Source organism: Gossypium hirsutum, chromosome D01, assembly GCF_007990345.1.
Source record: "Gossypium hirsutum isolate 1008001.06 chromosome D01, Gossypium_hirsutum_v2.1, whole genome shotgun sequence".
NCBI classification, from domain to species: Eukaryota; Viridiplantae; Streptophyta; class Magnoliopsida; order Malvales; family Malvaceae; genus Gossypium; species Gossypium hirsutum.
Window position 1 is genome coordinate 12,575,029 of NC_053437.1, and position 21,682 is coordinate 12,596,710.

Here is a 21,682-nt window from a genome sequence, read left to right on the forward strand (position 1 = left end):
TTGAAGGTAGAAAGCTATTACGCGAAACAAGCAAGAAGATAAGACAATTCAAGAAAGCTTTTAAAGTAAATGTTTTTAATTTGAGTACTCAATGGTAAATGATACAAATGAGGCTGGGGAGGCCTTTATTTATAGCTAAGCCCCCATTAGAACAACCGTACAAATTAAATTACATCAACAACTTAGATTCAAACTCTTTATTATCTTTATCCTTAGATTTCAAATTAACCTAGTAAATTACAATTTATTGAACTATATTACTCAACCAACAAGCTTCAAGTAGACAAGTCTTTTAAAATATTCCAAGAATTGGACCAATCTTTTTGCATTAAGTAAGTCCAATTTATTCAAATGATTACCTTTATCTATTATGCACGTCTTGGTCATGCACCTTTGTGCATAGGCCGTGAGAGATGCATGTAACTTTTGGTAAAGATAGTTGGATTTACATTGACCATATATTTTTTTTGTTAGTAAAATTTATAATGACGTTGTTGGAAATTGTAGATTGCAAATTCATAATTATTCATGAGCACTTATTAGAAAGTGATGATTTATTCAAAGGATACATTTTATTCCGTGAGACATGTTTTTCTAAGAAGTATGTCCAATGGAAATCAAATGTAAAGGTTGTGACTCTTCAAAATAGTGTCCATTGAATGTATATAAATAGAGGGTCTATGGTGCTAAAAAATACAATTACAATCAATCTTATTTTCAGAAATTAGAGTAAAATTTAAGGAATTCCTCGATTTTGCTAATCAAAGGAAATTTAAAAGTTTCGTTGTATCATGGGAGGACCTTTGCCTTAACCTTCTAGCAACTGTGTAGGGGCAAATAGTTTTCTTTAGAAAGCATCACCCGCACCTCGAGGTCTATTGTTTAATTCAATATCGTCTCTGAATCTATCTTCTCCACTCAATATTTTCTAACAATTAAGGAGAACTATTTTGGAGATGGCAACGGAGGCTACCACCGCATTCAAAGTGATGAACCAAGAGTTTGTAAAACTTGACCGATTTGATGGTTTAAACTTTCATCGCTGAAAGGACAATATGTTGTTTCTTATTACTTTCTTAAATGTGACGAACGTTCTGGATCCAAACCTACAACCCTTAGAAGTTACCACCTCCAATCCAAACCTCGAGGAAATTAGAAAAGTGGCCAAACTCAAGAAGAAGCACAAAGAAGACAATTTCACATGTCGATGACACATCCCCAACACCTTGTTTGATTGATTGTATGATCTTTACATGTCGATGCAATCTCCGGTAGAAATATGGAAAGCTCTTGAAGAGAAATATAACATTGAGAGATAAATTATTGATAAATTTTTAATGATGAAGTATTTCGAATTCAAAATGCTCGATAATATCCCAATCATGGATCAAGTCCATGAATTACAAGTCCTTGTAAGTAGGCTTTGTAACTTGAAAGTTGTTATTCCAGAATTTTTACAAGTTGGGCAATCATCTCGAAGTTGCCTTCGTCTTGGAACAATCATCGGAAGAAACTTTTGCATATGGTAAAGGACTTCACTGTGGAGAAAATACTTAGGTATTTACGTATTGAAGAGGAAACTCAGAAACGTGATGTGGTGTATCTCCCCCAAAGTTCTAAAGTGAACCATGTGAGCGAGTCTAAGAACTTTCAAAATGGTAAGCGAAAGGCCACATCCGAGACCAAGGACGTGCAAGACAAGAAGAAAAAATTTCACAATTTTTATAATTGTAATAAGAAAGGACACTATATTAAGGATTGCAAACTTCTCAAAAAGAAGCAAAATGCCACAATTTCCAAAGCCACTACGGTGGAGGACATGGACTTAGTGGCCATGGTTATGGAAGGGATCGAGAGTTTGGAGATTGGTATGATTACCAAACTCAACATTTTCATGACTAATAAGTCCTGTAATAGGTGGTTCGACTTCGGAGCTACTATTCATGTGTATAATGATTGACAACAATTCAAGAGTTATGAATGACTGGCAAACCGTGAAGTGCTTATGGGTAACTATCAATCGGTTAAGGTGCTCTGCAAAAGGATGATGGAACTCAACTTAACATCTAGGAATAAATTGACTTTGACCAATGTGTGGCATGTTCCCGATGTGAGAAAGAATTTAGTGTCTGCGAGTCTTTTATGTAACAAGGGGTGCAAGATTATCTTGGAATTCGATAATTTTGTCTTGCTTAAGGGTGATATATATGTAGGAAAAGGATATTGTAATGAGGGTATGTGCAGGTTGAGCATTGGTATGAATAAAGTCAATTCTTCTGCTTATATTGTTAAGTCTTATCTTATATGGCATGCGCATTTAGCATATTTTAATTTTAAAATTTTACAATATATGAAAAATAATGATTATATCAATTTAAGTAATGATGAGTTTTTTGATAAATGTAAAATTTGTTTTCAATCAATAATTACCAAGAAGTAATTTCCTAATAAGTGTGAAAGGAATTCGCAAGCGTTAGATTTAATCCAATCAGATGTTTGTGAATTAAATGGAACTTTACCAAGAGGTGGAAAATAATGTTTTATCACTTTAATAGACGACTTCTCTAAATTTACTTATGTGTACTTCATGAAAAGTAAAGACGAGCCTTTTGATATGTTTAAACGTTTTAAAAATGAGGTTAAGAATTTTTCTAGTAAGAAAATCAAAGTGCTTCATAGTGATAGAAGTGGTGAATATTTTTCAAATAAATTTAATGTATCTTGTGAGGAACAAGGTGCGGTACATAAGTGTTACGTGCCTTATACTCTGAAACAAAATGATTTGATGAAAATAAAGAACCATACTTTAGTGGATATGGTTAACTCGATGTTGTTAAATGCTAAACTTTCATATAATCTATGGGGTGAATCATTATTGATTGCGTGTTATATCATTAACAGAAATACCATCAAGAAAATTTAAACATCAAGAAAATTCAAAGTATGAGTTATGGAGGGGTCGGATGCCAAACTTAGATTATTTCAAAGTGTGGGAGGTGTTTGGCTTACTATAGAGTTCTTGACCAACGGAGAACAAAGTTAGGACCAAGAGCCGTCAAAGGTGCATTCGCTAGATATGCCTAACACTCTAAGGCTTATCGTGTTCTTGACTTAGTGTCAAATACGACAACTGAAACACGGGATGTTGTATTAATTGAAAATAAGGTTTTTGATGATTCAATAGATTTCGAAAAAGAATATCATCCAATAATCTTAAGTGATCAAACCAAAAGAAGTCTTTGTGACAATAAGGATACAGAGCCGATGAAAAGTCAAAGAGTGAGAAAAGTAAAGGACTTTGGTCCTGATTTTATTTTCTTGCAATCTCTAGCATTTCTTGTTGAGAGAAATAGATAATCCGTAATTAGGAAGATCCTCATAATATTTGTGGATGGTGATCCACAATCCTATGGTGAAGCCATGACTTCTAGGGATGCTGCATTTTGGAAAGAGGCGATCAATGATGAAATGGATTCAATATTGTGCAACAATACTTGAATTGTAGTTCATCTTCCTCAAGGATCGAAGCCTATCGAGTGTAAATGGGTGTTTGAAAAAAAGAATACTCCATCAAGGGGTTCTCTTTAAGGTTACGTTGGTGGCTAAAGGATTTAAGCAAAAGGAAGACCTAGATTATTTTGACACCTATGCACCAGTGGGACGACTTCCATTCGAATTCTTATAGCACTTATATCTATCCATAAGTTACATGTACATCAAATGGATGTTAAGACGACTTTTTTGAATTGTGATCTCGAAAAGGAAGTCTACATGAAGCAACCAGAAGCTTTTGTGCTTCCTGAAAATGAAGATAAGGTGTGTAAGTTGATCAAGTTATTATATGGTTTAAAACAAATGTCTAAATAGTGGCATGAGAAATTTGACTCGGTTATCTTGTCATATGGTTTTTTACATAATGGTGCGGATAAATATATTTACACTAACTTTACTGATAGGTACGGTGTATTTATTTGTCTCTATGTAGATGATTTGTTGATTTTTGAGACGAACATGGAAGGTGTTCGCGAGATCAAAGAGTATCTAGCCTCAAATTTTAAGTTGAAGGATCTTAATGAGGTAGATACAATTCTAGGTATAAAGGTGAAAAAGCATGAAAGAGGCTTTGCACTAATCCAATCTCACTATATTGAGAAAGTATTGAAAAAGTTCAAACACTTGAATATCAAGGATTCAAACATTCCATACGATTCGAACTTTATGTTAAGTGAGAATGATGACAGGGCTATAGCGCAACTTGAGTACGCCAGTGCAATTGGAAGTCTAATGTATGCAATGCATTGCACTAGACCCGATATCACATTTGCTATGTGTAAATTGATGATACTTACAAATTGTCCTAGCACTGATCATTGGAAAGGAATTTGTAGGATTTTTGACTATCTTAAAAAAAATTTGGGATTATTTTATAGTGATTATCCTGTAATACTAAAAGGTTACTCGGATGCAATTTAGATTACAAGTGTAAGTGACAATAAGTCCACATCAGGATGAATTTTTATGATTGGAGGTGGAGCCATTAGTTGGGCCTCTAAGAAACAACTTGTATCTCACATTCAACTATAGAGGCTCAATTTATAGCCTTGGCAGCTACTGGCAAGGAAGCAGAAAGACTAAGAGATCTCTTGCTAGATATAAAGTTGTGGCCACAACGTAGGTTCACCATTTCCGTATATCGTGATAGTGAATCCACCATGTCTTGAGCATACAATAATGTGTACAATGGAAAGTCTAGACATGTAAGTTTGAGACTTGAGTATGTGAGACAATTGATAAGGGACAGTGTGGTAACTGTTACCTATGTAAAGTCAAATGACAGTTTAGCGGATCCATTGACAAAAGGTTTGTCAAGGGGTTTGGTTAAGAGTACCACCACTAAGATGGGATTAAAATCATTCTAATCGCGTAATTGATAATGGAAACCCTACCTTATTCTAGCCAAAAGTTAGTTTCGAGGTTCAAAGGGTAATAACAAGTTATCGAATGACAACGTGCACTAAGAATCAGGATTTAGTGTTTATGTTTTCGGATGATGAGTTTTACGTTTTAATTGATGGACATTAATTTTCATGAAATCCACCTATATGGACATGAAGTGGTGCCGCTTCAATGAGAGTTTCCTTATGTTTTTTCTCATACATGTTCATGAAATTGGATGAGCACATGACCATAACGGTGCTAAAACAAATAAATCTTACTCTAATACGTTACGGTTATGTGTGAAAATTTTCCAATATTAACTGTAAGAATTGATGGTTCAAGCGACTAGCCACCATTCACTTTGTTGATACTTTGAGGAGTTTGCACTAAATGAAGGTTCAATTTGCAAACACACTTCTTTATGCATAATCGTTGTGTACTTATTTTTTGGAATTAGCAATCTAGTGGAGGATTGTTGGAAATTATAAATTTCAAATTCATAATTATTCATGAGCACTTATTAGAAAGTGATGATTTATTCAAAGGATACATTTGATTCCACGAGACATGTTTTTTGAAGAAGTATGTCCAAAGGAAATAAAATGTAAAGGGTTGTGACTCTTCAAAATAATGTCCATTGAGTGTATATAAATAGAGGGTCTATGGTGCTTAAAAATACAATTACAATCAATCCTATTTTTAGAAATTAGAGTAAGAGTTAGGGAATTTTAGGGAATTCCTCGATTTTCCTAATAAAAGGAAATTCAAAAGCTTCGCTGTATCTCAGGAGAACCTTTGTCTTAACCCTCTAGAAACTATGTCTGGGGGCAAACAATCCTTTTTGGCAAGCGTCACCAACACCTTGAAGTCTACTGTTTAATTTAATATTGTCCCAAAATCTATATTCTCCACTCAATATTTTCAACAGGAATTACATATAGAAACACACTTAAATAGAATTTTTGTTCGATGATATAAGATTTATAAACTTATACTGATGTAGTCTTGGTTTTAGTGACAACCGAGATAAATTGTTTATAGCATCGACATAAGGAATTAAAAGTTTTATCAATTATACATACACTACACATATATAATTTGTAGCAATTCATTTGGTGCCCTAATGAATGACAATGGTGTGGTCGATGTGTAACACCCTTTGTCTGACCCGATCGTCAGGTCCGAGTTACGAAATGCCACATTTGTTGCTGGAGCAACTATTGACAAAATTAAAAAAAAAAGTATCATTTCTTATAATCATTCATACAATTAATATCAATATAACACTAAATATCAAAAACATTCTTTCCTAGGTTTTAATACAAACATGCGAATGTTTTAATTCAATTTGAGAATAAATAGGGACCTTTTTGTAACTTTTTAAAAAAAAATTCAAATAAAATACATCTTAAATAAATCATTCAAATATTCAATCATATCATAAACTTCTATATATTATGATACACATTTAAGTCTGAGCCTTAATCAGACTTACGAAAACTCTGTTGTAGACTTGAGTATGATATAGGACCTATTTTCAAAGTTTTCAAAATTTCAAAGTAGGTATCGATACCCTTGGCAGGCACTTATACCATTTTTAGCTACGATGTTCAAAGAAATTGAAACAAAATCACAAGTATCAATACATGTCATAAGGTATCGATACTCTATCTAAAGAATTAGTACCTTATCACAGTAGCGATACCATTTTGAGGTTTAAAGTTTCAAGAAATGATGAAAAATTACTAAGAATCGGTACCCTCCCCCACGGTATCAATACCTAATGTGAAAAATGGCAAATTTGGTACTTAAACATGCTTCAACTCAACCCAAAACTACCCTGTACAACTAATGCATAATCATCAACTCCCTTGCACAAAAACCATACTATAACATACCAATTCACATATCAAAATATAACATCATCCAACATCTAACCAACGTGCCTCAATTGACACGAATTCACTTTAAATCTACTTGTACCATTACAAGTTGAACAACCTTACATATAGCTATAGTACACCATCATTTCATCAAGCCAATCCACATCCAAAATGGCCATTCGAATCATCATTTTACCATACCAAAACATACTAAAAACACCATTCAAGTACCACACCAAAATAACACAACATATTGCCAAGGTAACACCATCATACAAACTTCACCATATTTCCATCTTGTAGTTATCATAAATTTCAAACTAATACATTATACCAAGTTAAACTAAATGAACACCGATGTACATGCCACATAACCGAACATAAAATGATCAAAAGACTACTAATTTGAAAGTGGGATAGTGTGAGCTTCTGGATGATCCACAAGACATGCTTGATAATTTATAGGGAAAAGGGAAAATAACGGGGTAAGCACTTCAAATGCTTAGTAAGTTCATACAAAATTAACTTAACCTACCTTGATAATTCAACAATTTAGAAATTTAAAGACATATTGAAACTAAGCACAAAAATCTTTTGTCATCCTGTTACTTTCATATGTACATCAATAAAACAATCAATAGGTTAGTTTGCTTACACATCAAACACTTATAATGCAAATCACATATACATATTCAATTCATAAACATATATAATTAAATTTTTATTCATATCACTTTCAAATCATGCCTGTTTTGCATCATAACAATTTAATACATGCTCGATCTTTTTAACCACTTCATTTCCGTTTAATTACCATTTTCATTTCTATTTTCGCCTGGAGAACTAAAGTAAATTAGACTCGGATACATGGTTAACTACACCACACTAGAGAGCACGTAGTGCTAAGCAGAGAGCACTGAAGTATTGAACAAAGAGCACCGAAGTGCTGAACATGTACAAGTGCGCAAATAACCCTATTGACATGCCAACAACATCCTAATCGCTTACTACGTTTACATAGGATTTAATACTATATTTATACTATTTCAAACCCTGTATCAGTATATACATGTCATACAATCCTATAAGCATTCGATGTCCATTTTGGTACCGTGTACCTATTTATAAATACCATAGACTTCTTACTTTGTAATTTAGTCCAATTGATGCCAAAATCACTAATTTCACATATATATCAACTAGTAAACAACATAAATACAATTCAATAATAACATAAAACAAAACAACAAGTTCCAAATGAACTTACCTGACAAAAATAATAATAAACAAGGTGTCAGGGACTAATTTGTAATTTTTCTTTTTTCCTCGATTATTCTCCGATTGATTCAATTCTCGATCTATAATAATTTATTTCAATTTATCAATCCTAAACATCTTAAATTATCCTATTATAAAAATGTATCAATTCAATTTCATTTTTCGAATGTCTCCTAAAATTTTGCATTTGATTCAATTTAGTTCTTAAAACCGAAATTACCATAACTTTCATATTTGAGCTTCAATTTCAAAATCGATCTCAATTTCATCCTTTCACAATGCTATATTAACTAATATTACAATAAATTCATACCAATTTTAAAATATTTACACTTTAGTCCCTATATTCAAAAACTAGCAATTAAACTTTACTAACTAGTCTTTTTTCATATCTAAGCTTAAAATCTAACTAATTAACACCAATTCCATCAAGCATTCATCAATGGAAGCATTCATTATTTGCATTGAAATCAGGAGGAGTATTGCCTCCGAAGTGCTAATTCAACAAAAGTCAGAAATGACCATTCAAGAAAGAGCTCTAAATTTATATCCAACATTATGCGAAGTAGAAGGTTTAACTGAGGATGAGCGCTATCGCGCATTGAGAAAAATTCCAGATCATCCAACGCAAATGCTCATTTTCTTTAGTTTACCTACTTCTGTACGATTGGAATGGGTCAGAAGATTTCTTGTTGACCATTAAAATCGTGCTTGTGTTGATGATATTTTAGTAACTTTTTGTGTTTGTAATATTTGGATGATATAATGACTTGATAGAATGTCAGTACAATGTTGTAACTTTTTGATGTTGTAAAATTTTATAACATATGGATTATGACATATAAACTAATGAAATAATGTAACATTTTGTTAATATATGAATATTATGTTCGGATGTGAAATATAATTCTCAAGTTATTTATTACTTCTAATATTTTGATTTTTTATTGTAGAATAATTAAATTATTTATTTCACTAATGATATTTTAGCACATTAAATATGTATTGCAATTTAAAAATAATAAAGTAGATTATATATTATTTTTATAGTATTATATATTATGATTTTTTAATTCATATAATAATTATATTAAGAATTTTATTAAAGTATATATTATTTTATTAAATTATATTTAATAATAATTATGTTAAAGTATGGTTAAATTATTTATTATTTTTATTAAATTATTTTTAATAATAATCTTATTAAAATTTAATAACAATAACAATAATCATCTACCTAAAAAAAATTCTACTAAGGGTATTCTAGTCATTTTAGTTTTTTTCCTTATGCTATTACAACATCATTCCATTCAACCAAATACAATAATACTATTATAGTTCTATTCCATTACATTCAACCAAACAATTGAATTACTGATTGCAGCTCTATTCAATTACAGCCTTATTCCATTACAGTAAACCAAATGTACCCTTAAAAGCCAAGGCACAGTGTGCACGACAAAGTCAAGAAACAATAGAAAAAAGTAAAATTTTTTACTAGACCCTGTACTTTACTTAAATTATGGATTTAATACCTGCATTTTAGTTTTACCAATTTTAGTCTTTGTATTTTTCGAATCGATCAATTTTAGTCTCTATACTTTTCGAATTGGGTACCTATGTGGTCACCTAACTTTTGAATATGTTTTATTTTGATTTCCCAACTTTAAAAACTTTTAATTTCATCCCTAATGTTTTCAATATTTAAAATTTTAGTCACACATCGTTAAATACTTAACAAAAAGCTGACGTAAGCCTTTTATTGGCCTAATAATAATTTTAGCCCTCTAGTATTTACACATTTTATCAATTTAATCCTAAATCTAAAAATTCAACAAATTTAGCCCTCAATATTTACAAAATTTGTCATTTAATTCTAATTCTAAAAGTTTAAAAAAATATTAAAAAAATTCATTTTTGGATTAAAAATGATAAAAATGATTTAAAAAATCTAAAATGCATAAATAAATTATATAAAAGCCAAAACATTAAGAGCTAAATTTGTTATCAAGCTAATAAAAAGGGCTCATGTCATCTTTCAAAGCTTAATCAACAACTTTATCATTTCCCTTTCCTCTACTTGCTCCAACACCCTCCATTACATTCTCAAATAATTCATGCAAATCCATAATTAACATCATGAATTTAGCAATTAATGGTCACTTAATGACCATTCAAACAAATGGTGTCATGGAATGCAAGGCTTCCTAATAACCCTTCGGACCCATTATTCGAAATTCTTATATATTTCAATTCTCTTGATCGAATTGAAATTCGATTCCACAATTTTTCTTTAACGACTTCAAATTATCATTGAATACCAATTAATTCTAAAATTTTCATCTTTTACAATTAGGTCTCGACTTATACAACAAAAACTTATTTAACAATTACTTAAATTAATTTAATCACAATTTCACCCACTTTACCATTAACATGTTTTTCACCTAACTTAAACTTAATCAACTAAGTAATTCAAAATTTTTGCTCAATCCCTCTACTCCTTTCAATGGTAACTTGTATCAACTTTAACAATTGAACAATCAAACTTATGGGTCAACTTTACTAAGCTAAATAGATTAGAAATCTGTGAAAATTTTAAAAGAAAATTTTGAGTACCTTCATTGATTTTGGCCGACTATGGAGGATGAGCTCAATCCATTTCCTCTCCTCTACTTTTGGCTACGGAGAAAGATGATAGAAAATGTTATCATCTCTCCACTATCACATATATTATTATTTTTAACGGTGTAACGGTAAGATGACGTGGAACATTAAATCATCATTTCAAACGAAAATTTTAGGTTAAATTATACAATTGGTCCCTATATTTTTTCATTTTATGCAATTTAATAATTTTTTTATGTTCTTTTAATTTTCTTTTTTTCTTTATTTTCCCATCGCTTCTACTTCTCCTTCTATCTTCCTCCCTTCTCCATTTCTTTTAGTGTAATTTTTCTATGTTTTCCATTTCTTTTAACATAACTTTTTTATGTTTTTGAAACAAGAAAATGTGAAAGTTGAAACCAAAGTAAAACTTGCCTCATACATTCTCACTCCACAATTACAAATCATCATCATCCATTGTCGCTTTAACAGACCAATTCGAATATCTCAATAACTTAGTCCACAAGGTCACCTCACTCGAAAACCTCGTTGGTCGTGACTTATGACGGTCCACCCTAAAAAAAGTTTCTTGAGCCCATTCCCTCAATCTCCTAACCAACCTCCATAACCACCTTATCTACCTTACCTACAACTTTTCGCCCTCTCGAAACTACGTTATTTCATAGATTCTTTAAATGAGCTCGACACTCTCAATGACTAAAATTACCACCATACGAAACTTACCCTCAGCTTTACCTAGACTAGTTAGGTTCCATGCTTCCTTTCTCTCTCCGGTTTATCCATGCTCGACTTCCAATCAAGCTTGCTTGGGAATATCTAAGAAGGTTTAGATCATTTTTATCATTTGCTTAATTTTATTCGTCTGAAAATAAAAGAAAATGAAATGAATAATATACACGAATTTGCCAAATTTTGGAAAAGGAAAAAATGTTTTGAATATAAAGAATTCAATTTATGTTTAGATTTGATTAAAGATGTGGTTTTTAATATTGATTAGTTAGATCTAGATTTAGTTTCAAAATTAGGTTATATTCAAATCGAGATTTGATTAAAAATGATTATTTGGTTTTGAGTGAAATTCAATTTAGGAATAATGTGAAATAAACAAGGACTTGGTTTATTTAGTGGGCAAAGATTATGCTTTTGCAGTGAAGAATATGAGATAAGAGAAAAAGAAAGGGGAAGAAAAAGGAAAGGAAAAAAGAGAAATAAAAAGAAAAATTAAATTGTTAAAAAATAAAAGTATAGGGACTAGTTATGCAATTTGACCCAAAATTTTAGTTTGATATGATGGAATAAAAGGCCGCGTCAGATTGTCGTTACACCATTAACAACACTTAACAACTCAATGGCTAAAATGTAACAAAACTATAATTTAAGTGATGAAAACGTAATATTTTAAACATAAGTGACTAAAATGTAACCAGAGGCAAACAAAAGTGACTATTTTGGTAGTTTACCCTTAATGTTTTGTTTAATGTAATAGGATAATAATGATATTACTTAATGGCCATTATCTTATTAATTTATTTATTTTTGGTAAGGAAAAGAAATATAATAATCTAACTACATAAGAGATCTTTGAGCAAGACTATCACTTGCTTGAACATTAGAAGACAGTGCAATCACCTCCCTTGGAATCTCCTTAAATATCTTCAGGCCATGATTTATATCAAAGGGTAGCTTGGCTAAACAATCAACAACTTTATTAAAATCTCTAGGAAAATGTTGTATGGTCCAAAATTTTGCATTCGCTAGAAGGAGATGGATATGTCTAATAAGAGCATAATTTGAACTCGACAATGAAGAGTCTTGAATGATCTTGATCGCTTCCAAGTTATCTATTTGGATCATTACACTCTTATATCAACTGTCTTGAATGGGGGTTAATCCATCGAAAATAGCCCACAATTCAGCATCAAGAACTGGACATTTGCCCAAACATCTGTTGTATCCCATAATCCACTCCTTTTTCCTGTTTCTTATGGCTCCCTCCATTGCAGCATTTCTAGAAGCAATCTGGACCACTCTATCAGTGTAAAGGTTGATCCAGTTCTCCGGAATATAAGTAGTTGAATTTGTTTCTTTATGGCTAGACACATCCTTCTTGTGAAAAGACACAAATTATTTTACCCAAATATATGATATTTTAACTATCTCATATGTATTCTATAAGACTCCCTGAAAAAGAAAAAGGTTCCTATTCTTCCATATTTGCCAGATAAGTAAACCAAATAAACAAGACCAATTTACCTCATTAGTTACTGATTTAGCGGGATTCTGCAAATTAGATTTTAGCCACTGAATAAGGCCACCTGTAAAGAGAAACCCATTAGTTCCATCTGGTAGGACACGTGTCCAAATTTATTTAGCTACCGGACAATTTCTGAGAACATGCAATATGTCTTCAGAATGATGACTATATATACCAAAAAAGCTATCATATCCTATACCCCTTTTAACACATCAAATTCCACATCACATCCTTTGTATTCCACGATCTCCCTCGAATGTGAGAATACGCATTTTTGAGAGAGAAAATACCATTTAAAGTATAAGCCCAACTAATCCTATCAGAACTTGCAGAAGGACGGGGTGGGGAAATACCCACAATGTGTCTAATTATATCATTAGGTAACCAAAGACTTAAAAGATCCAAATTCCAAGATCTCTCTTCAGTGGTCATATCACGGAGAAGACAGCCCAAATTAATATTAGCAAGGGTAGGAACTTGATAAATCAAAAGCCCCATATCCGGGATCCATGGTACTCTCCAAAAACTAATTTCGTTCTCATCTCCAGCTAAGCAAATCAAACTTTCTCAAATTAGGGGCCATGCCTTACAAATGGCCCTCTAAAGAAAAGAACATTTCCCTCGCGAGATATTATCTGGTAAAGCCTCTTTCATACCATATTTGGCTTGAAGATTTCGCACCCATAGGGCATCCCTTTTGGAGACTAAGTTATACCCTATCTTCATCATAAACGAGGTATTTTAGTCTCTCAAATGTCTAATTCCAAGCCCTCTACAAGAATAAGGTTGGCAAACAGACTCCTAGTTGACCAAAGACATCCTCTCTCTGCTAACGGATGACCCCCAAATAAATTTCTTGACTATACGTTCAATCTCATCACATAATCCCTTAGGGAACATTATGGACTGCATGAAGTAATTAGGAACAAATAGCAAAACTGATTGCGCTAAGGTTGCTATACTAGCTAAAGATACTTTCCTAGCATCCCAACTATTCAACTTACTCCGAATCTTGTCAACAATAAACCTCAAGGTACTATTCAAAATCCTTTCATTAAGAAAAGGTACCCCAAATAAATGCCAAGATTATGCACCCTGTGGAAACCAAGGAATTTCACTTAATTGCATACCAATAGTGTCATCTATTCCTTTGGAGAAATAAATATCAGTCTTCCGAGCATTAACCAATGCCTAAAATATCCACAAAATCTCTCTAGAATATCTTTGAGAATCAATGTTTGTTGAAGATCTGCATGACAAAAAATGACAAGATCATTTGCAAAGAAAAGATGAGAAAGACGCAGGCCAGATCTCAATAAATGAACAGGCTGCCAAAGGCCATCATCTATAGCTTGATGAAAGCTATGACTGAGTCATTTCATATAAAGAACAAACAAATATGACGAAAGTGGACATCTATGGAGAAAGCGAACATCCTTGTCGAATACCCCTCGCCGGCCTGAAATTTTGTGTTGGAACACCATTAACCATAATGCGAGGGCCTGAACTTTTGCATTGGAACACCATTAACCATAATTAAATGATGGTTTTTTATTCCTTCAAGCCATTAACCATAATTAAATGTGGGCAAATTGCTTTAATTGCATATTAAGGGATTGATGAAATTCTTAATATGTTTTCATTAGTTGAGGTCACTTACAACTTAGTCCTCATATTAAACTAAATAATGCGGTTAATTAATTACTAATTAATTATAATTTTAATTATTCAATTAAAATTTAATTTTGAACTAACTCGACTTAGGTTGTTAGGTTTTGAAATCGAATCTTCCGACACTTACGAAAAACGGGTTGTTACATAAGGATTGGAAATGTCTAGATTAAAGTATAGGGACTAAATTCACAATTTACACATAATTAAGGTACTAATAGTAGAATTTAACCATGGAAAAAATAATGAAATTTAGCTTTAAAAGCCATGAGAAGCCACAGGGCACAGGGGGGTTCTTTCATGCAAACGGGTTGAAAGGAAAGAAGCAGCGGCGTTGGAGAAAGTCACAACCTAGTTTGCAAAGGAGAGAAAGAAAGAAGAAGAAGGGAAGCTTTAGTTGGTATACATACATTTTAAGCTATAATTTGTTTTTATTGATATTTTATTCCCACCTTGATGATCCCTTTTAGCTTAGAATCTTTCATGTAGTCTTATCATTTCATGCAAGATGTGTTTGAGTTATTCATTCTGGCACCATGTGAACTTCTCGAAAGTTCACTAGGGGACGAGAAAATAGACTCGTGAATTACTCAGAAAATTTGGTGGGTTAGTCTGTGTTTTTTTAGAAGGAAAACTGCATATATTTTATGAATGTACATCCATGTGTTTGCATGCATTTAGTAGATTAAGCAGTACACCCACACAAGTATATATACCCATGGGGGACGTGTCTCTTGGTTCATTCAAGGGTGTTTTAGGAGGCTCACTTTGGCAGGGAGGGTGGGAGACGTGGCCTTATGCATGCCTTCATCAAGGAGTAGCCCATGCATTTATAAATATATGTATATATAGGTTTTGAGCTTGCATAGATATGTATATAGGATGGGAATAATTTATTTTAGAATCATTCTAAAAATTCATAGTTTTTAAACACTAATAAAATAATATCACATCACCAAAATTTAAAGATCACAAAGTATTATTATACATTTATCTCTATCTACTATCTTCTCCAACTTAATTTAACTTTAATTAAATTATTTAAAATAATTAATTTTTAAAATTATAAACAAACATCTTTTCTTCTTTTACAATTTTTATTTTTTTATTTTTTGTTCCAGGAGTTAATATTTTTTATTTTTGTGAAAGCAAATTATTTGTAAAAAAAATTAATTTTAGGTAGTGGATTTTTTTTTCATTTTAAATTCTTTTCTATTTCATAATATACATTTTTAAAAATAAAAATTATATTACATTGAATCTTCAATAACAAGAATGGTGTAAATTTTAAAGTTTCTATATTATTTGATTTTTTTATTTTAATTACTTATGTTTTTTTTAAAAAAATTAGTGCTGGAGTATAAGTTGAATATAATTGAGTGTATAATAATAGTTTTATGTCTTCAAAATTAATTTAATGATATAGCGAGATTTTATTGATACCTAAAAACTTTTATTTTTAGGACGATACTAATATAAGTTATTCCCTATATAAATATGCACAAATTAATGTCAAATTAATTGTGGTGGTCCCATGTGCATGATGGTTATATGTGTATATTATAAAATTATATTGATATTATGTGTTGGTATTTAGATATCATGAGTTTTTTTTTTAAATAATGCTATTATTTAAATTTTATTTTGTTTCATGACGTATTTGAATGTTTATATTGTTGCGTCTTGTACATGCAACAAAGTCTTGACATTCATGGCGATTAAGATCAAAGTCAACATCTCGATGTAATTTAGATTGTGAATCTATCGTTATGTTGGGTGAAATGTTATTGATTTTTATTAGAAATAAGTTGTCTCTTACAAATCAAGTATCTTCATAAATAAAACTCGATATTTTTGTGTTATTCAAAAATATTCATAGGTATTTTTGTTTTTTTAATAGAATATGATTTATTCTAATAATAATTATCGAAACCTTTTTTTTTTGAAAATAAAAATTTAGTTGTCGACTTTAAGAACAGAAATTGGGAGTCACCACCGACATTTATTTGAGGTGTGATCGGATCACCTTGAAAAAAATTTTAGGTCTACGAATTTTGAGAAAATAGGTTCGGGAGTCGGTTACGCACGAGGAAGAAAATTGGCACCGAATCGGTTGTTTAATGTCTTAGTGTCGAAAATTTGAAAAGATTTTAAAATACGATCCTTTTAACTTGAATAAATTGAATTGAATAATAAGACACTCTTATTTCAAAAAAAAATTTGGGCCAAATTTTGTAATCTGGACTGTACTAATTGGACTTTGACTTTATATTTAGAATTTATATTTTATTTTTATTGGGTTTTAATCGGGCCCGGGCAAAATAGGCCTATTACAATAATAAATTAATTTTTATTTAATGTAATCACATTTAAATACCAAATTTGAGTTTGTACTTTTAAAAATTGCGATGATTTGCTTTTAACCAGGCATCAATTTTGGGGGTTGTAAGGGTGTTAAAACCTTCATTGCATGTAACATACTCTCGAACCCACATTTTTTTAGACTTCGATGTAGACTCAAATTTATCTTTTTCTGAAAGAAATTTAAAATTTCATTTTTAAAAGATGATTTTATTGGTGTTCGATCACACCTAACAAAAAAGATCGGTGGCATTCTTTTTTTTTTTAAAAAAACCTATGTTTTGTAAAAACTAAAATTTCTATATATTTTTAGAAATTCGTCAAGCTGATTTTCTTCTTATCAATTGAAAAGGGGTCAGATGTGTATGTATGTATATATATGTATGTATGTAGATACACACAGACATATAGCTTGATTGATGTGTTGCATGTGTCACGAGATTAAAACTTTAGTCTCGCAATCAGTGCAGCTTTAGGCGATTTTTTACTTTAAATCCGCCTAAGTCAACCTAACTCTTGAAAATGAGGATTCTAAATAGAAATTCTCCAAGGCACCGAAAGTAAAGTAGAAGCAACTCAAAGACAAAGAAGAATGAATTGAACAGAAAAGTCACAAGAAAACAATAACACATTAAGTGTTTGAGAAAATGCTCTCAAAGTATTTTATTATTTAAGAATGAAGTGAAGTAATAAATGTGATACAATGAGATGATTACAAATAAGGGGAAAAACCTGTATTTATAGTTAAACTCCCTTAAATTCAACAATAAAGTTTAATTTACATTGACTGTCGAGATTGAAGCTAATCTACAAATGAGATTCTTGAAGGATTCCCACAATCCTCTAAGATTACAAATCAAATCTTCTAAGATTATTTTCCATATTTACTTTGACAACCCTAGTTTTTCTTTAATTGCTTTATTGGGCTAACAGGACTCTAAGTAGATGTGTTTTTCCACATGTTCCACAAATCGGATTAATTTAAGTGAATCGAATGAGCTCCATTTAATTAATTGACCTCCATAAGATTTTATATATGCATTCGTCACGGGTTTTGATCCGCAACCCGTGACACATGCATGTCTTGCATATGGTGCATAACCAGCTATAAATATAGGTTATTAAAGTGGCTGTGGATATTGCTCACTGGAAACTACATTTTGTGACAATCTATTCATGGATCCATGAAGTGGTTCCACATAACTACGTACCACACTTGATCAGTACTTTTGCCTTTATAAGGGTTGAATCATTCAGCAAGATAACGATAAAGGGTGCATATTTTAGGAAGTGAGTTAAGTTTGAGTTTGAGTAGGAGTAACATTAGGAAACATGTGGCTTGCAATTTGTGCACTTGAAACTGTAAAATTGAGAGAAAAGAAGGCAAAAAAAAGAAAAAAAAAGAAAAAGAAATTTCTTACTGCGTTTAACTAGAACTATTCTCTTTTTATAATTAAGCATGCTAGCTTTTGATTATCGTTGTGTAGTTAATTTATCCCTTTAAGATTGCATTTTGAGGTCCTAATATTTTTGGATTGAATTGTTGAACAAAGTTTAATTGAGGAATTAGTAACTAAATTCGAAAGCTTGCTTTGTTGAACAACTTTTGGATTATCTTACAGCATATAAACATGCTATACATACATATTATATTTCTGGTTATTTAACTTAAATGATCTGAGAAACACATTGAGTCGTGTTCGAAAATGGAAAAAAAATTAGACATATATATACCTATATATTCATTGATGTGAACTAAACAAGAAACCAAGAAACTGAAGCTAGCACATGAATTAAGGAAGCCCTTTCTGTCAGTGGGGATTGAGAACTAATTTATTTTAATACAAGATGATGGATTACAAGCTGCAAATATTAAGGGTGAAGTCCAATTTTGAAGTAAGTTATTTTCTTTCAATTAATTAATTCGTCATATCCTTGCATTGTATTGGATTCAAACCTTTTTAATGCAGACATATTGAGTTCAGGGTAGCTGAGGTGGTTTTAAGTTGATTTCTAATTAACTAATTAATGTAGGAGATGGAATCAGCAGATGAAACAGGAATTCATGTGGTTGATGACATTGACGATCCAGAAATAAGAGAAGTTGACGCACAACAGCGACGAATACAAGCATTTTCTGTTGGTTTGGAGGGAGCAGGTGATAGGAAAACTATAGGGACTGTCATATATAAGAGTATATACACTGTTATTTTATCGAAGAAGTTCAACTTGCTAATTCCCTTTGGACCTCTAGCAATCTTTGTCCAGAAAAAGACGAATCAAAACGTGAGTAGTTTTATGTACTCATTTGTTTATTATACACTTTCCTTTACATATATGCATTCCTATATTGTTGTTAAGTCAATGTGTATATACATATATGGATCACATTAATTCACAGGGTTGGGTCTTTATCCTTGGCTTATTGGGTATAATGCCGTTGGCTGAGCGGTTGGGCTATACTACAGAGTAAGGACTCGTACACAGCTTAATTCCCTCTTTTAAGTATTACCAACTATTTTATTTTAATATCAGAGAGGTTCTTTTTATAGTTCAGCCTCAGCTAACATTCGTTGCTCTCCTCTCATTTTAGGCAGTTGGCATTTTACAGTGGACCTACACGTACGTATATTGTTTATATTATGCATATATAATGTTTATTCTAACCATCGATGAACTTAAATTTTGAAACCATATTTGCAGTTGGGGGACTTCTGAATGCTACATTTGGGAATGCGACAGAACTTATTATATCGATTTATGCGCTACGAACAGGAAGGATTCGTGTAGTTCAGCTGTCATTGCTTGGCTCACTTTTGTCCAACTTGTTGTTCGTTCTGGGGATTGCATTCTTCTCCGGTGGAATTGTTAGAAAGGAGCAGGTTTTCAACAAGGTTGGTAATATCTCCCTCTATTACTCCTTATGAATTTTGTTTGTTCATTTTAATTTTAACATGTTCCTCCCAATCCCAAAGCAGGCAACTGCTGTTGTGGATTCTGGACTGCTGTTGATGGCAGTGATGGGGCTACTATTCCCAGCATCCCTACACAGCACAGGCACTGAAGTGCACTTAGGGGTATCAGAGTTGGCTCTTTCAAGAGTTAGCAGTTGTGTCCTGCTTCTAGCCTATGTTGCCTCTATCATTTTCCAGTTAAAGAATATAAAACATCTGGTGATCATCCATCATAGATCCTTCCCATTCTTTTCACGTTTTTAATTACTGGTTTTGACAAACGACATGAAATCAGGAAGGAAATCAGCATGGAGAGATCTTATATTCTGATGACCAAGACCAAGACCAAGACGAAGAAGGAGAAGCAGCTCCTGAAATTTCTAAATGGGAATCAGTGATCTGGCTTGGAATTACAGCAGCTGCAATATCTATCCTTTCGGGCTATCTGGTTGATGCCATTGAGGTAATATAAGCCTTCACCTTCCTCTTGCTTTAATTTCTCTTATTAGCTATGTATGGATGTATGTATATATTGTTTTTCCTTTTTCAGGGAACATCTCTTGCATGGGGTGTACCAGTTGCTTTCATTAGTGTTATCTTGCTTCCAATAGGAGGAAACACAGCAGCAGTTACTACTTCAGTCATGTTTGCCATGAAAGACAAACTTGTAAGGGATTTATTTTCTCATTTCTAAAACTTAATTTGTGTATACCGAATCATTTTCCACATAAATATTTTTTTCCTGCAGGATGTGTCCTTGGGAGTGGCAATAGGGTCATCAACTCAGATTTCTATGTTTATAGTAGGTGTTTTCTTTTGATAGGCTTCTTTTCGTATTGATATACATCCACTACATATAAATACACTTACTATATATACACACATATTATATATATACAGACACAGGTATCCTGAAATTTTTGTTATTGGTTTTTATCGATTTTCCACAGATTCCCTTCTGTGTGGTAGTTGGATGGATATTTGGGCGACCTCTGGACTTGAACTTTCAACTTTTCGAGACAGCAACTCTGTTCATGACTGTTCTATTTGTAGCTTTCATGATGCAGGTAAGTATGTATGTATGTGAAGAACTAAATGAGAAAATAAATGTTAAAGAAAAAAGATGCAACTTTTGAAGAGAGAAGAGCAAGGTAAAGTGAAGTTATGGGCTAGAAATTAAGATATTATTATGACATACATATTTGCACTTGCAATTTGCAGGAAGGAACTTCTAATTACTTCAAAGGTCTAATGCTTCTTTTCTGCTATGTCTTAGTGGCTGCAAGCTATTTTGTACATGAAGACCCTTCCTCCTGGTTAGTTATTACTTATTATATATTAGAATTGATCCCATGAGCCATGGCCACTCCCATGCCCATGCATGAAGCATACATGCTTTAACAGACTAATTGAATTTTGCAGATACATCCTTACTAGTAAGCAAGCAGCAGGAATTGAAGCAGTGGTATTATAGTAGAATTCTGAAACCTAGAAATACAAGAAGACAGAAGTGAATGTTCATTTCTAAGCAGTGGATGCTACGTCTGATGCAACTATCATTTCACTGGAGTTTACTTAGCTGGTGCTTGTTGGTTAATATATATATAATAATTAAATTTAGACTTTTATGTTTAACTTTTATGTGTATAATTAATTTGAAATTAAAATATAATTGTACAAAATAAAAGATAAAATATTTTATATTTTTAAAA

General features: G+C 31.9%; 1 protein-coding gene across 1 annotated transcript; it reads left to right on the forward strand.

The window, feature by feature from the left end:
* Positions 1-18,390: 18,390 nt before the first annotated feature.
* On the forward strand, positions 18,391-21,682 carry LOC107921716 (vacuolar cation/proton exchanger 5). Its single transcript, XM_041087076.1, has 12 exons — positions 18,391-18,912; positions 19,051-19,302; positions 19,418-19,485; positions 19,610-19,638; positions 19,720-19,910; positions 19,995-20,189; positions 20,266-20,433; positions 20,521-20,637; positions 20,719-20,772; positions 20,921-21,037; positions 21,192-21,286; positions 21,393-21,682. Coding segments are annotated over exons 1-12 (1,335 nt in total). The 5' UTR covers positions 18,391-18,864; the 3' UTR covers positions 21,394-21,682.

Coding starts and splice junctions, on each gene's coding strand:
- LOC107921716 (XM_041087076.1), top strand. CDS start 18,865: ATGATGGATTACAAGCTGCAAATATTAAGGGTGAAGTCCAATTTTGAA. Junction 20,434..20,520: donor ATCTGGTTGATGCCATTGAG/GTAATATAAGCC, acceptor TTCCTTTTTCAG/GGAACATCTCTTGCATGGGG. Junction 21,038..21,191: donor TTGTAGCTTTCATGATGCAG/GTAAGTATGTAT, acceptor TGCAATTTGCAG/GAAGGAACTTCTAATTACTT.